Source organism: Diadema antillarum, unplaced genomic scaffold, assembly GCF_040938485.1.
Source record: "Diadema antillarum isolate AM-2024a unplaced genomic scaffold, OU_Dant_1.0 seq00001580_RagTag, whole genome shotgun sequence".
Classification (NCBI taxonomy): domain Eukaryota; kingdom Metazoa; phylum Echinodermata; class Echinoidea; order Diadematoida; family Diadematidae; genus Diadema; species Diadema antillarum.
Genome location: NW_027272299.1, coordinates 1 through 16,686, shown reverse-complemented (window position 1 = coordinate 16,686; position 16,686 = coordinate 1). Strand labels below are relative to the sequence as shown.

The 16,686-nt window shown below is 38.9% G+C and overlaps 1 protein-coding gene across 1 annotated transcript; it reads right to left on the bottom strand.

The window, feature by feature from the left end:
* Positions 1 to 821: 821 nt before the first annotated feature.
* On the bottom strand, positions 822 to 16,436 carry LOC139710853 (transmembrane protein 245-like). The gene is made up of 8 exons (XM_071622775.1): positions 16,221 to 16,436; positions 14,817 to 14,984; positions 11,808 to 11,930; positions 10,243 to 10,382; positions 9,105 to 9,205; positions 4,449 to 4,620; positions 2,249 to 2,440; positions 822 to 1,470 (listed from the first exon to the last, which is right to left on the bottom strand). The coding sequence occupies exons 2-8, from the start codon at positions 14,910 to 14,912 to the stop codon at positions 1,455 to 1,457; spliced, it is 840 nt and encodes a 279-aa protein (XP_071478876.1). The 5' UTR covers positions 14,913 to 14,984; positions 16,221 to 16,436; the 3' UTR covers positions 822 to 1,454.
* Positions 16,437 to 16,686: the final 250 nt, after the last annotated feature.

The following is a 16,686-nucleotide window of genomic DNA, read 5'->3' as shown; positions in this document are numbered from 1 at the left end:
TACTATCAGTATTACTAAATAGTAGGCCAATAGTGTGTGTAGATCCTCTAAGTGGCATCTCTATCAATTAATGTTACACTAACAACACTAACAGTAACACTGTAACAGTTGTTATATAGGTCCTACTCACTGAACTCTATGAGGTCTTCCGAGTTTCACAAATTTATTACCGATCCAGCCGAAGTGAAATGACATCTCTGTCGTTCAGCCCCTTATCTTCTAGTGTCTTGAGGGGAATTGGGACTCTACATTTTATTTTTCTGTCACCATCTCCATACTCTGTCACTGGTTTTCATGGTCTTCCTCTTCTTAGAGACAGATCTCTCGCTCTCCTCCTGCGGCTCCATTGTTAGTGTGGATGGTATTTACACGCAGCCAGCAGATCAGAGTTCAAGCGGACCCGTGCTAGCTAGCTACCGGGCGGATCCCGGGAAATGCACCGATAACGCTCGCTAGCCAGTGAACAGGCACCCGGGTTTCGCCTCGCAATCGCGGCGATATCTTGGGCTTGCTTTTCGCCGAGGAGAAGGCAATACATTAACGCTGTGCCAAAATCGGACAAAAGAGGGAGGCAAAAACAACACTTGAACGGAGAGCCTCTAAGCCGACCCCCCGTGATTTTGACAAGCGTTACATGTAACGCTCTTCAAAAAATCATAGATATCTTCATAATGCCGTATTTTTCATCGATTCTTTTTCATTGCTTAGTCCTTTCATAGGCATTGGTCCTTGTTTTTGCCTGTTTCACTTCATGAAATAGCACTTTTGCATTTTGGGTTCCAACACTCCTCCCCAGTCCCTTTAACATCTCCCTGATCATATGACATGTATGTGGATTACATTGTACCCATGAATGAGTTGTTACCTATGAACGAGTTGTTAAACTTTTAAATCATTCTGTCAGTTTGGCATTCAGTCTTTGTAAAGTGGCAGAACATTCCTGATGACGACTTTTAAAAAAGGTACTTATCATCCACATAACACAGTAGCTCTCCTTGAAAAACTTTTAAAATATCTTTTCACTTCGTAGGCACCTACAGTTTTGGCATGTCAGCCAAGGCAATCTTCACATTAGGTATTACAAAGGATAAAATTTTTGTGATATTGCACGAAAGTTATGATTACCATTTCTGATAGCAATACCTTACCACCGAATTCTCACTGACGAAAAAATTTGTCGCCTTTCAAAAACAAACTGAGTTGACACAAAAGACTGGTATAATTTTTATCGGAAAATAAAAAGGCCTTATAATCTACATCCTATCTCTCACATGCACTGTACATCTTGTGAACATTATTACACACACACACACACACACACACAAACACACACAAGTATCAGTATTTAAAATGCACAGTACCCTATTTTGAAAGTAAGAGAAGCTTTAAAAAAAGATGCTGATGCAGAGTTGATTTACACCATGCTGAGTTAGGTAATAGCACCATTGTTTCGTCTATCCAGAGTCGGACCTGGCAAAAGACACAAAATTGAATAATAATTACAATATTAGAACATCACAACAAATTATCATACAAACAACAGTGAATTTGTCAAAGAGACAATTGCTGTTATCATTATGATTATCATATCTCCACTGGTAATTTCACTGATATTACCATCAAAAGCAGTAAACAGCACTTCAGTGAAAAGTACTTGTAGAACTTTTTTTTTCTTTTAAAAAAAAAAACCACCTAATTATTGATATCTTTTAGTACAAAGTAAAAAGAAGAGAAAAAAATATATTATAACATGTTTTAATGCTCCGCTTCATACAACCTTTCAATACTTAGATTTGCCATAATAGGTTAGCAACTATCTATAAAAGTTGGTATAGGGAAGTATCTATCATAGGTGTTCATGCATGACTTGTAGGTTTAGATCTTCAGGAAATTCTATCGGTGTGATGATTTGTCACAAATGTTTGTGCATGCATTGCCAGATGTTGAGATTCTCAAGAGACTACATCCATTTGATTATTTCATATACTGGATATCTATTTCACGATGGGGACTTTGGGTCTGTTAGTTTATTCACTTCTCTTGTTTTGTTTTTTTATTTACATTATCTTTAATCCCTCTCTGTTATAGCTGCAGTAATCATCTAATCTGTTGATTTATTGTTTACTTTGGTGACTGCAATGTCATACTCTGTTACCATCATCATCATTACCATTTGCTATGCATTGGCATTTACTAAAACTGAGCTAATTTCCCTGGTAAAAAAGCACCAACAGCTCTGAAAGCTCACCTCTCAAACCTGAGCCGGCGGTCCCTGTGTGGGGTGGGGGGCAGCACCCGTGCCCCCTGCATCAGGGTGCTGTACACGTTGACAGCGACGAGAAGCACGCACAGCAGGATGGGTCCAATGATGGCGCCCTCCAGTCCGTAGTAGTAAATACCTCCCGCCACAGCCAAACCCGTCAGATAAGGATGACCACCACTGCGATTTAAAAAGTCAGGAGGGGGGGGGGGGGGCGATGACCAATGATGAAGAATTAAGACTAGGAATGTCGCTATGGCGACTGATGCCTCCGCCATAATGCATGATTCTCCCAATAGGTGTATAGTACAATGTCTTCACAATGTGTGATGACAGCTTCACATAACTGGCAAAATATTGAAATGACAGGTTTGTCAGAAATATCTTGAATGTTCACTTTCCTTGAACTGGGTTTGCTATAATTGTCTAAGAGTGCAGGTACACATATTTAGGGAATTGAGAATTTTTACTTGACCTCTGACGGACCCTCTTATGAGTTTATGCATTGAGTAATTTCCGAGGTGTGAAGAAAGAGTGTAATTACAGTACAAAATAGCTTTGTTTTTTTTTTTTTTTTTGGGGGGGGGCATTGAAACCTGGCCTTTGACCCTTAACCTTTGACCTTTGACCTTCCGGCTGGAAATTTCCCGGAAAATCTCCATTAGGTAATGAATGTATATATTAAGTTTTTAAACTAATAATGCAAGCATTGCATTTTCTAGTATATGAGGGAAATATCATAGTAAAATTTTGAGGAGTTGACCTTGACCTTTGACCCCCTGACTATTGACCCATGACCCCTAAATTCCCTAGATAATCCCTGCCAGTCAGTACATGCGTATGTACCAAGTTCCATGAAGATACATTGAACCATTTGTGAGAAAAGCGATATTGCAACATTTTCACCTAACCTTTGACCTTTTGACCTTTGACCTTATGACATGAAACTCTCTCTGGAGAATCTTTACGCAGAAGAACATGTCTACACTAAGTTTCAAGAAAATACCTTTGGGCATTGCATAGATATGGGGGAAATAGCAACATTTTTAGCCTTTGACCTTGACCTTTTGACCTTTGACCTCTTGCCAATGTCAGTAAAATCTACTCAACTAATTGTCCCATCATACATCATCCTTGGACCAAGTTTGGTGAAAGCCGCTTCATCCAGTTTTGAGTTACCACGTAAACACATAAATTTTAGGATTTGACCTTGATCTTTGACCTTTCACCTCCGTCCGATTTCACTAAAAAACTAATCAAGTAATTGCCCCATCATACATCCTCCTCCGACAAAGTTTGGTGAAATTTGCTCGATCAAGTCTTGAGTTATCGCATAAACGGATACAATTTCATGATTTGACCTTGACCTTTGACCTTTGGCCGATTTCACCAAAATCTAATCGAATAATTGCCCCATCATACTTCATACTTGGACCAAGTTTGGTAAAATTCCAGTCGATATTACTCAAGTTATCGCGTAAACGAAAGCGGACGGACGTACGGACGGACGGACAACCCGAAAACATAATGCGTCCGGCACCACTTCGTGGCGGAGGCATAAAAAAGAGAGAGAAATATCAAATCAACATATGTATAGTAAATTGCGGTCATACATATACAGTAAATGTCAAATGAATCCATAACTTGGAGACTATACAGATGTCCACATCTGGGCCCCATTTCATAAAAGATGTTAGGATGGCAACTGGGTGAATGGCAACTTCCAATAGCAACAGCCAATCAGGAAGATGGATTCTTGTCATTGTCATGACAATTGCCATTCCAGCAAGAGTTGCTATCATATATCAACTTTTTGTGAAACGGGGCCGAGGTCTAACTACAGGTAGACATGCATTAAGGATTGTGTATTGTTGTCAATCATGTCTTTGTTCATCAAAGACTGCATTTTGTTTGTTTGTTGTTGTTGTTGTTGTTGGTAGTGTGGGTGGGATGAAGCAAAAGCACCTAGATGCAGTTTTCATATCATCCATGTAAACTTAGTGGTTGTAAAGGAAAGAATAAACAACTAAGAATGAAAATCTCCACATCAAAGACACTTTGTTCTGCACACAAAACTTATCCAAACTTACAAATATTTTTCTGAATCAGAAGGCAAGGTGGGGAGTGGGACGGGATGGGGGAGTGGTGGTTGAAGTACTAGGAAATGGGAAGGACGGAGAGAACTTACCCTTTGATGTCACTGTAGATGGTGGTATCCACTATAAACATGGGCAGCAGCTGGACAACAAACAGCATCACGGCCAGAACCTTCTCGCCATGCACGAGGAGCTCGATGACCCCTGGCACAGCTGCCCAGTAGGTGCCCACGAAGGGGATAGCACCAAAGAGGGCCGCCAAAGCTATAGCAGGGAAAATTAGGGACAGGGTATGTTTGCAGTAAATTTTCTGGGTAGAAACATGGTTTTCAAACCATGCTTTGTAGTTAAAATTATTTATTTCCCTCTGGTATAATTGTTTGTGTTATGATTGTACAGAGCATGAAAAAGGGGCAGTTTCACTGAACATTTATGAGAGCAAGAAATGATCTACTGTTTGACATGATATACACACTACTGTAGAACATTTCAGAACCCACAATCACCCCATCATCACCGATTCTGTGATCAGTGCATACAGCGTGCAAGCAATGCAATCCAGCTCAATTGACAAAATGACTGCTTTCAGTGGTGACTGTAGTGAAATGGCTGCAACTATCCCTGTTTTCACCTGTAAAATACGGAAGAATTGCTGAAATCTGGCGAAGGAATGACAGCAAAACCATGAAGAAACACATCAGCTTCAGACTTTCTGTGTTCTGGGATCATTGTAAGGAACTGAAAACTGATTTTGACAATGATCTGTATAAAGAAACCCTAGATCTCCTTTTCTCAGTAGGCGTTTTCACATCAGCCCGATAAAAATCCAAGCTCGAGATATTTTTTTGCAGAAAATAGTCAGCAAAATAGCGCGCTATTTCGAAACATCGGGCTGATGTGAAAACGCCTAAAGTCTTATGCTGGAGCTCGGAATCAAAACAATGAATACTATAGTAAGAAGACAATGAAAGCTTTGCGACCAAGCCTTCAAAGGCATTTTATGGAGTCAAGAAAGGTGGACATTGGCAAAGACGAATCGTTTACGAGAAGTGGGAAAGCGTTTAAAGCTGTAATGTAAAATATAAAAGCAACAGGAAAAGCTGCTGTAAAACACAACCATGTCAAAGGTTGATATGACAGCAATTTTGCAAAGTCTACATTTATTATCTGCCAATGGTCTTCAGAAGAAGGTTTTTCCTAGACACCATGCAGCAATTTGCTAATATCAGTGGTATGGAGAATTTCAGGAACGTGACGCCAGGAGATCTTCTCCTCCATGAAGTTGACAGAAATGACCAAGAGTGCTTAACGACAAGAGCCAGGGAGGATACAGTTCCTTTGCCCGGAAATCCACTTTATCCTGTAACCAGCCTCAAAACGTATCTGTCCAAACTGAATAATGATTGTATATGGACATGGCAAAGGCCAAAATCGAAAGCAAAGCTAACTGGTGTTTTGTGATATGCAAATGCACCCCTTGGGAAAAATACATTGGGCTCAATGTTGAAGATAATCTGCAAAGAAGCAAGCTGCAAAATACATACACATCACTCCCTGCACGCTACTATCATCTTGGTTCTGGACAAGGCAGGGCATCCTTCACAAGACATAATGACAGTGTCTGGCCATAGAGCTGAAGGCTCTTTCAAGAACTACACACGTACAAGTGAAGCCAAGAAAAAGAAGATGCCAGAAACACTTTCAGAAATCTACCCCACACACCCACAGACCAGCGGCACTGCAAATGTTGTGGAACAACCATCTACATCAAAGATAACTCTCACTCAGGACATGAATACTGAACCCGAGACTGAAAACGTGCCACAATTAACCAACAGTCTGTTATGTAAATAGGATAGCTCAGTGCCCTAATGAATAGGAGCCCTGCCAGGCAGTGCAGCATGACTGAATAATAGATGCCCAGGCCTGAATGAACATTGGAATGCCAGTGATATACCACAGTCCTGCAGTTTAAGACAGCATGCCTTATACTTCACTTCACAACCAGCAGCCAGACTACAGAGACACACCTAAAGGTAACTCCAGTCCAGCATAGTATATAACACAGTCAGCTGAAGCAAGTTTTTGATCAAATACCTAATGCAAACCCACTTAATTCACAGGAGCAGACTGCCACCACGGTCACTACTGGGAGCAACAGTACAAGAGCCTCTTACATGATGAACATCAAAGAATCAACAGCCAGAGTATCACTTCAGTGGCTGTACAGTAAATATTTTCACCAAGTAAAACAAAAAGAAGTCATTCACACAAAAAATTTGTGTTTCTGCTTTGACATGCTTTTTCTCTCAGAGGGAATTGTTTTTAGAGGTCATATACGGCAGGTGGTCACTATAGACAGGTGGTCGCTAAGACAGGTTTGACTGTATTTCAACTGCTATAATTGCTTGTTTGTGCAAGTAGCCACGATTAAGCCTTTTTTGCACACATTCCTTCTCCCTCTGTCCCTCACCATTTTCTCTTGCTTTACTCTCCCTCTCTTTTCTCAGACATTCATAATGCGTTTACATTTCCCTCTCCTTTCCCTAAAATGACATCAGCATTTGACACCAGTGTGACAGCTTTCACAACTACTGTAAGAATATTACATACTATGTTGAGTTTATATTACACTATGTTGAGTTTGATTTCCAATCTTTATATTCATTTTCAAGCACTCTCTTCATCATTCTCGTTTCTCTCAATGCTAGACTACCTCCTCTTTTTTTTTTAACATTAATGAAATACAGGATGTCAAGCACCAGGATCATACGAGTTAATTTTTTCATCTTTTAGTTCATTCATTAGATATAGTTCTATATAGAATATTATTATGACATTAATGTCATAGATGAACATTATTTACATTGGCATTTCTCTTTTCTTCTGCATGCATCGTTGTTTTAATATGTTGTGACATGAAATGGAGATGTAAATGTAATTGGTGTAGTGAAATCACAATTTAGCTTTAGCCTTACCTTTGCTTATTGGATTTAGGTTAGTCCCCTTTTAATTTTACTTTCATCTCTTTCATCTCATCGTTCCCTCCTTCCCTCTCCCTCTCTCTTTCTTACTGCTCATTTTTTCTTTCTGTCTTTCTTTTATATTTCTGTCGATTATTTCTATTTTCTCTCCTCTCCTTTTCTTCCCCTTCAATTCTATATCTTTTTTTCTCTTTCCTCATAATTCTCATTTCTCTCAATGCTGGACTAGCTCTTTTCTCTCTCTCTCTCTCTCTCTCTCTTTACACATTAATGAAATACAGGATGGCAAGCATCAGGATCATAAGTTAATTTTTTCATCTTTTAGTTCATTCATTAACAGAATGACTATATGATTTTTGTTGTCATTATGTAATGGATTAAAGACCAGATTCACATACCACTGTTGTAACTTTGTTCAATGTTATTTAGTTTTAGCTTGTATATATGGCTATGCTTATAATTATCAAGATTTTTATAGTTATAATTGAGTTTTCTCTGTGTGATATTATATAATTGTAAAGTAAACAGTAATTCAGCCTATTGGCAGTTATATTTTACTGTATGTGTCTGTTTTACCAACAAACCACTTCAACTGAAAAAGTATATATATACACATATATATATATATATATATATATATATATATATATATATATATATATATATATGTATAGATATATAAATCACAAGACCGCACTCAGCAGTAATACAATTCTGAAGAAGGGCATTTCGCCCGAAAGTTTGACTAAAGGGGTGCAACCTAACATCAGCCACGTCTCTGTGCAAGTTTTGCTGCCAATATATCTAACTGTCCTTGCACTGCCCCGCCATGTTCTGTTTAAGTCTATTGCTGTCACTATATATATAAATATATATATAAATTCATCCTCAGGAAAGTTACTATTCATTCCTCTTCATTAACTCATAGCTTTAGGTATTTCTTGTTTATATACTATAAATGGCAGTCATGATGGCATACACAGTTTTGAAACCTGGTTTTTAAATGCACTGCAGGGGTGCAATTCAATACCTTGTTTCGCTAGGAACAAGATTTTGAAAATCTTACAAACACAACCACGATCTCAAACACAGTTATCACAATTGAAGTCACAGTTGCGTGCCCCCTGTATGACCCAACTGCTCAGGGACATAGAGGGCCTTAATGAGATGTGCAACAGAGTCCGAGTGAGCCCAGCCGGAAACATGCTCAGGAGAAACTCTTGTAAATGCTCTTCTATCAAACTGTGTTTCAAACCACGTTTCTTGGTATGCAAAATCTTATAAACACAGCCATTGACACATACTGGGTACTAACATCTGTCACACATAATGGAGGGACAGAACACACAAGTGCACACACACACACACTCCATCTAAGCATATGTTGTGAGACTGGACACAGTACATGCTGCATTCATGTTTGAGCATACTTATGTGTGCCTACATTTGTCTGATAGCCTTTAGAATTAATGGTCTTTGTAAAAAGATTTTTTTTTTTTTTTTTTGGGGGGGGGGTGCATTTATAGGCATTTCTTGTAATTGTCACTACTTGCAAACAATTTGTAGAAGACTTGTAATGATTTAACTTTATTTAGCAAAATAAAAAAAGCACAACATATAGCGACGTGGGAGAACATCAAAATCCATATCAGACTTTTCCTTTATTCAAAACTACCATTTAAAGATGCAAAAAGGAATCTATGTGGGAGTGTATGCACGAGTGTGTACATATAGGGAAGTTGATAATGGGGACTTTGTTCTCACCTGATGGTATATAGACAATCTGCAGACCAAAGACAGTGTGCGTTAGCCAGGTGTAGAGGCCGTAGAATGTGGACATCTTGATGGACGCACCAAAAACACCCCTATGGAAAGATCATCAACAGTAAATGTACCATGAATGGCATTCTATCAGATAATGTCCCATTACAGCTCATTGGAAAGTATACCAATTTATCTGCACAAATCTGTGATTTGGCTGTACAGGGAAACCTTGATGATATGACAAGGTTGCCAAGACTGCCAACTTTGCCTTATTTTAAGTGGTACATCGTTGTAAAGACATCAAAAAAGACCCCAACTAAATAAAGTCATGGAAGATCGTGCTTGCCTCATTCACCTTCATTAAAAGTGGTACCTCATGCGTGCAAGTGAACTTGTTATAACAGCCTTCACCTGTATAAAAATTTGCAGGGGCATTTTTGGATGGATCTGTATATTGGGTGAATTAGATTTGCAAGAAAGAGAAAAGGAATCTCCCTACATCTTCTTTTACTCTTGCTGATCAATACACCGACAAACCAATGGGAAAACATCATGCAGCTTTTCATAATCTCTTCTTACCCCTTTCCCACATAGATACAGAAGGATGACTAGTGGAATCTCATTGCATTGTTGTGCTGCTTACTGAGGAGGCCTATCTCTGAATTTGGGTCAATATACTGTAAAACGGGGAATGTACACGTGCATTTTAGTTTCGCGAATTTTTCGAGCGCCAACATTCACCAAATTAAAATGCATGTGAAAGTTCTTGCCTACACAATATGTATTGGACGTCAGTGGCAATTCGCGAAAATTTTATGCCACAAAAAAGGTAGTCGGCTCCAATTCGCGAGATGTTCATGCCGCGAATATATTGTGTTTTACAGTAGCTGCCACCACCCTGCATTTTATAATTTAATGGTTTAAGTGGTCTATTGGCTTACGACAGGGTGCAATATCCCACACCAAAGAGTGTGCATTGCACAACATAATCTGCAGCATTGAGTATTTTATGCAGAGTTTTGCATGGAACATATATTTTCTACACACCGCATGGTATCCCACAAATAGTTTATGCATTCGATGGAGACATGACCTCAATTTCTATGGCTCGATCACACGTAAATGACCCAACCCCTACCTGATGGCGGTCTCCACAGCAGATCCGTACTTGCTCGACGTGGAGTCGTTGACTGGCGAGAGCCCCGACATCCACTTCATGGGGAGGTACTGCTTGTCACTGAAACTCAGCAAGTAGAAAAGAGTGGTCAGAAAGACCACCTGCCACGGGAAAAATGACATAGGAAGTACTGGTCATAAATCACATACAAATTAGATTTTATGTCAAGGCATATTATGCATCTATGAGGCATCGCGGGTCCCGTATCACATAAACCTAAGAAATAATCAGAGAAATCTACTGATTTTAATACCATGTACTTCTTGATATTGATTGGTCAATATGGAATAATATGGAGTAGTATTTATGGAGTTTTGGTGTCCTACATGATAATGTCTACATTAGACTGCAACTTAACATGCAGAATTTCTTCCAACTCTGATGCTTGGATTTGAATTTCTTATTTCATTCATGTGAATTTATTAGAAATCTCTGCATTGAATATGTTTTACAAATGAAATACAGTCATGTTTTTTTGACACAGTAAAGCATACAGTGTGTACATCCGAACATGATTGAAATATACATATACAGATTGAAGAAAAGATTAAGAAAAAACGTCGATTAGGAACCACTCAGGATGTGGTGAAACAAATGATCTGACTAAATTATGGCGCATGTATTAGGAGTGTGAATGCGGAAGACTGTCATCAAATCAAGAATTATACACACATACAGTCAAGGTTTTACACACATATGCAGGTACGCTTGACTTGAGATGTGCACATCGCCCCCTCATATCACGCTTTTGATGTTCATAAATGCTGCATCCTTCAACTACTGTTTGATGTATTCCTGATCCCACCTGTTTTGCATCAAGAATGCCGATATATGACAACGAAATACAAACAGTTGATATGCATGAACCTGATTGCTACCAATGTGAAGAGTTCTCCATGCAGCAACTTTTAATCCTATACCTGAAATAAACTGCCCTCCTTGCAAAAAAAAAAAAAATAATAATAATAATAAGAAGAAGAAGAAGAGGAAAAAAAGAGATATGATTGCATGGAAGTGATGAAAACAAAAGGGACATGGTTGAAAGGAGGTGGAGAAAATGAATATGGTTGCAAAGAAGAGAGACTGAGGGTGCGTTCGAGCGCTCTCCTAAAGCAAACTGTACCGTACCCGCGCCAGAGGAGCGCTCGAACACTCCTAAAGTGTACCGTACCGTACTGTACCGAGCCAAAAGTGGACCACTTCTCGATGTGCTCCAAAAGCGTACCAAAAGCGTACCAAAAGTTTGCTGTAAAGCATGCGCGTATCATGCGTATACGTCACAATGCAAAAACATAATTCTCTTTGTTGGGGACAGCTGTAAGTAGTTCAAGCGCCAGGTGGATGACATTTTTGCTACAAAAATGTGTGACCTTTTCAAAAAATAACTCGTGAGGTACGCTTTCTCCACAGAGCACTCGAACGCTCCAAAACTGGCACAGTTCGGTATGGTACGCTTTGGTTCAGTTCGCTTTGGTTTGCTTTAGAGCGCTCAAACGCACCCTATGATGTATTGATAGAATACGTACCAGAGAGAGGAGGAAGTTGAGGATGGCCGTTCCTCCTTCAAGGAGCACAGTGAGGATGGTGGTGAGGAGGGATGCAATCAGGTTCATGTTTCCCTTTAAGACGAGCCACACGGACTCCAGAACCTGAAACAGGTGAGATAAAAACAACAGGCTTGTTTTGAGCTCTTTCTACCACGATCTCCTCTTGTTTTCTTAGGATTTCTTTTGTTACCTCCGCCAAGGAAGGAGGTTAAGTGATCATCGGCATTGGTTTGTCTCTTCGCAAAATAACTCAAAAAGTAGTGAACGGATTTGACTGAAACTTGCAGGAAAAGTCAATAATGACACAAGGAACAGATTATCAATTTTTTGTAGTGATCCAGGAATTTTTATGGATTTTTGAAGGATTTTTTTTTTATTGTTTGGCATATAAGGTCAATGAACTTGAGAGTTAGAGATGCCTGTACTGGAGGTTTACACACGTGCACTAACTATATTGGGAAATTTTATAAGTGACTATGGGTGGAAATGAGCTGTTGGCTTGGCAGAGGTCTGCACTCTCTGAGTGCTTTTCTAGATTTTTTTTTTTTTTTAATCGAAGCTGACAGCACTCTGTTATGCAGGTGATAATTCATTCATCACGCCATCCAGTGAAAGGAAAGTCTCTACAAGGTATCTCCTTGTGAAGATGTTTATTCACACTGTGGCATATCTAGGGGGGCAAGGGGGGCACGTGCCCCGGGCGCCACTCATTGGGGGCGCCAAAAACGAAAAAAACGAAAAAAACAAAACGAAGAAGAAGAAGAAACAAGAAATAAAGGGGGAAGAAAAGGAAGAAGAAGAAGAAGAAAAAACCCTCGCCCGGACGGGGGGGGGGGGGGGGGGGGGGGGGGGGGGGGGGGGCAGAAAACCAAGTCAAACAAGATAAAAACAACACATGAAGATGATGCGGACAAAATGACAATGTATATTGTGTTCACACATGTCATTTTATATTTAGCAGGCAAAATGTCACACGGAGCAGCGGCTGCAATTTCTTTTGTTCTGAAGCGATCGCCGATTGGATCAAAGGAGGGCGGCAACGGTTTGGAACATGGGGGGGCGCAAAAAAATCAAACAAGAGAAGAACAAAACGTAATGATGACGCGGAAATATACAAATTCCGGCTCACTCGCTCGTACTAATTTAGAGTATTTTTTCAAGTCCTCTGTTTGTTGGTATAAATCGTTATCTAAGTAAAGGCCGTCACTATTATCGTGATTAGAATTGTAAGATTTAGTAAGCAAAAAAATGACAAGAATTCCATGTCTTTGTAAGCTGAAATACAAAATTTTCGGCTCGCTCGCTGCGCTCGCTCGCCAAAGTTTATCAAACAAAGCAAGAAAGATAAGAACAAAATGTGATAATGATGCGGAAATAAACAAATTTCGGCTCACTCGCGCGGACTAAGATGGAGTATTTTTTCAGTCCTCAGTTTGTTCGTATAAATCGTTATCTATAAGGCCGTCACTATATCTTGATTAGAATTGTAAGATTTAATAAACAAAAAAATGACAAGAATTGAATGTTTTGAAAGCTGAAATACAAAAATTTTCAAAATTTATCAAAAAAAGAAGATAAGAACAAAACGTGATGATGACACGGAAATATACAAATTTTGGCTCACTCGCGCATAGTAATTTAGAGTATTTCTTCAACTCCTCAGTTTGTTGGTATAAATCATTAGGTTATCTATTAGGCCGTCACTATATCTTGATTAGAATTGTAAAATTTAATAAGCAAAAAAATGACAAGAATTCCATGTTTTGTAAGCTGAAATACAAAAATTTTCGGCTCGCTCACTGCGCTCGCTCGCCAAAATTTGTCACAAAAAAAGATAAGAACAAAACGTGATGATGACGCGGATATATGCAAATTTGGGCGAGCGAGCGCGTACTAAGTTGGAGTATTTTAGTTTGTTGGTATAAATCGTTATCTATAAGGCCGTCACTATATCTTGATTACAATTGTAAGATTTAATAAGCAAAAAAATGACAAGAATTCCATGTTTTGTAAGCTGAAATAGAATAATTTGCGGCTCGCTCGCCAAAATTTGTCACAAAAAAAAGATAAGAACAAAACGTGATGATGACGCGGAAATATGCAAATTTCGGCTCACTCGCGCGTACCAAGTTGGAGTATTTTAGTTTGTTGGTATAAATCGTTATCTATAAGGCCGTCACTATATCTTGATTAGAATTGTAAGATTTAGTAAGCAAAAAATGACAAGAACTCCATGTTTTGTAAGCTGAAACACAAAAATTTGCGGCTCGCTCTCTGCGCTCGCTCGCCAAAACTTATCACGATTTATTCCATTTAAATCACTCTCAAAAAGACCCCATTTAAGCGCTTGAAAAAGCATCCAAAAGCATAAAGTCCCTACCAGGATGGGGTTGGGGTTGAACACTTTTTCAGAAATTAGGGGCGTAGATTTCCGCGCTTGACCCGGGCGCCGTTTTCCCTAGATACGTCACTGTATTCACATCATGTGACCAAGAAGTCCTCTCAGTCTAATCATCATGTTGTTTAGCACAAGCTTCATTTCTCCTCTGGAGGTCCCAATCTTCATACATATGTGCAAAGGGGTATTAGCAAATTCATTCAAATAAAAAGAACACATCTTAAAAAAAAAAATCATTCATTGTCAAAAATTTGGCAGTTTGTCACATCTCATGAATTACAGGTTAGAAGACACACTCATACAGGTGACTCCCATTATAACAATGTCCTCAGGACCAGCAGTCTTTTTTTTCTGTTTTATTGAAATTTTGTAATAGCCGAATAATACAGTATATAAAGATATACAGATAATAATTTTGAGATCTGAATTTTTACTTTGTTATAATACGAATTTTGATACGACCGTATTCATTATAACAGGAGTGCACTGTACACTCAAACTTTCGACTGATCTGTCGCTTTTCATCCAAGTGATTTATTTTTTCCTTTCATTGCGATGATATGACTTCAGTGACGCTCATGTCCACTCACAGACTTGACTGTGTCTATGTTGTCCTGGAAGGCCGTCATGAATCCCGACAGATCTATGTCATCAAACTGTCCCAGGGTGCTGTAGATGCTGTCCATGGACAGGTTGACCTTCGACCTCAGTGACAGGGAATCATGGGAGTCGAGATGGCTTTCCTCCTCGGTGCCATTCTGTTTCAAGCAAAGTGAAGCAATGCAAAAGCAGGTTAAACTTATCTATGCAAAACACATGATTAAACTTCCGTTTTTAAAAACTCAATGGCCATGTCCATAAAAGGAGATAGTTACAATGCCCAAATTCTCAAATATTTGAGAGAAATACAGTCAACCATGACTATTAAAGTCGAATGCAAAGGATCAGAGAAAATCCATTGCTTTAAAGGTAGGGAATCCCATTTGCATGCCCTAAATGAAGAGTTGTATAAATACAGTGGTATGTTGAAGAGAGTATCATTTTAGAAACTCCCATAAAGTATTGAAAGTGGAAGGTAACATTTAGTACATTCTTATTGACCGTTAGATTTTGAATTGAATTTTTTTCGGGGCTCACAGCAAATTCTAGTACATTACTAGGTTAGCTTTGCAGACCCATGCACTGCATGTGTGTCCATCATGTATATTTTGTAAAGAAAGTTCATCAAAACTTACAAACATTTCTATATACATTCTTGCCACGCACTCTATATGTTATTACATCAGCTTTTATACTTTTAGATTTATGTTTATAGATAAAAAATACAGAAGACTACAACAAAAAGGCTTAAGTGTGGCTGACACACAGAACTACTGAGTAGTTGAGTTTTGTGCATTATTCAAATTGTAGATAACTGTTGACTTCCAAATTTCTCAGCAGTGGCCTCAACAAGTCCCCTGAGGTTCATATTTAATGTTTTGCTGCATTTTGGGAGGTCTGTAAAGGTATCCCCTACCTTTAAGTAAACTTTGGCTTTGACACAAAAGAATTAATATGCTTACATCCATCTGGGGTAGAATTTTCATTCAACTTCACCAATTTTTCAAATTTTGCAAGGTTGGCTTATAATGTGAGGTTGACTGTGACATTTTGCATCCAAATATCTGTGGGCACCTAAACAGGTAGCTAATATGACGAAAGCATATTACTAAACCAACAAGTTATGGTATCTCATACTTGCTCACTTGAAGGTAACTCAGACAGTTAAAATTATTCACATTTTCTTAACGTTATCAAATTTTACACGAATTTTCATATATCCTGTGCTTTTGCTTTACTCTTTTCATAAAAAATAGAGCATTTTTGGGGTGAATCATTGTTGTAATATCATGAAAGTGTATGTAAACAAAATAATAATTCAACCAGAAAATGAACACTCATCGTGGTATGACACAAGAAGAAGGTACAAGTTACAGAACCTTGACAAATCTTACCTTGGCCACCCACTGGACATAAAGCTGGTCCCAGATTTCTAGAACCTGCTTCTCCACATTCTCATTGTCTCCTCCAATGGTACTTCTCACCTTTTAAGCAAGGAGAGAGGAGAAAATTGGTCATCTGACAGCCTCTTAACTCTGAAATGTAGTCATGCACCTTAACCCGTTGAGGACGAGTCCCGAGTATACTCGGGCAGGTGTCTATGGGAATTGCGTGTTGTAGTAAAATCAGCCTGTCCTCAACGGGTTAATAGGTATCAATATTTGGCTTGAACTACTACAATCACTAAATGTTTGTGGTCATTGTCAAGGACAGACATCACAACTCAAAGCCACATTGAGCTATTCAAGTGAGTGCTTGTGTTCAACTTTCTGAAACCATCACCAGCAAAAAAACAAAAACAAAACAAAGCATAATAACAAATGCATATAATATCAAATTTTCACTGCTACACTGCACAGG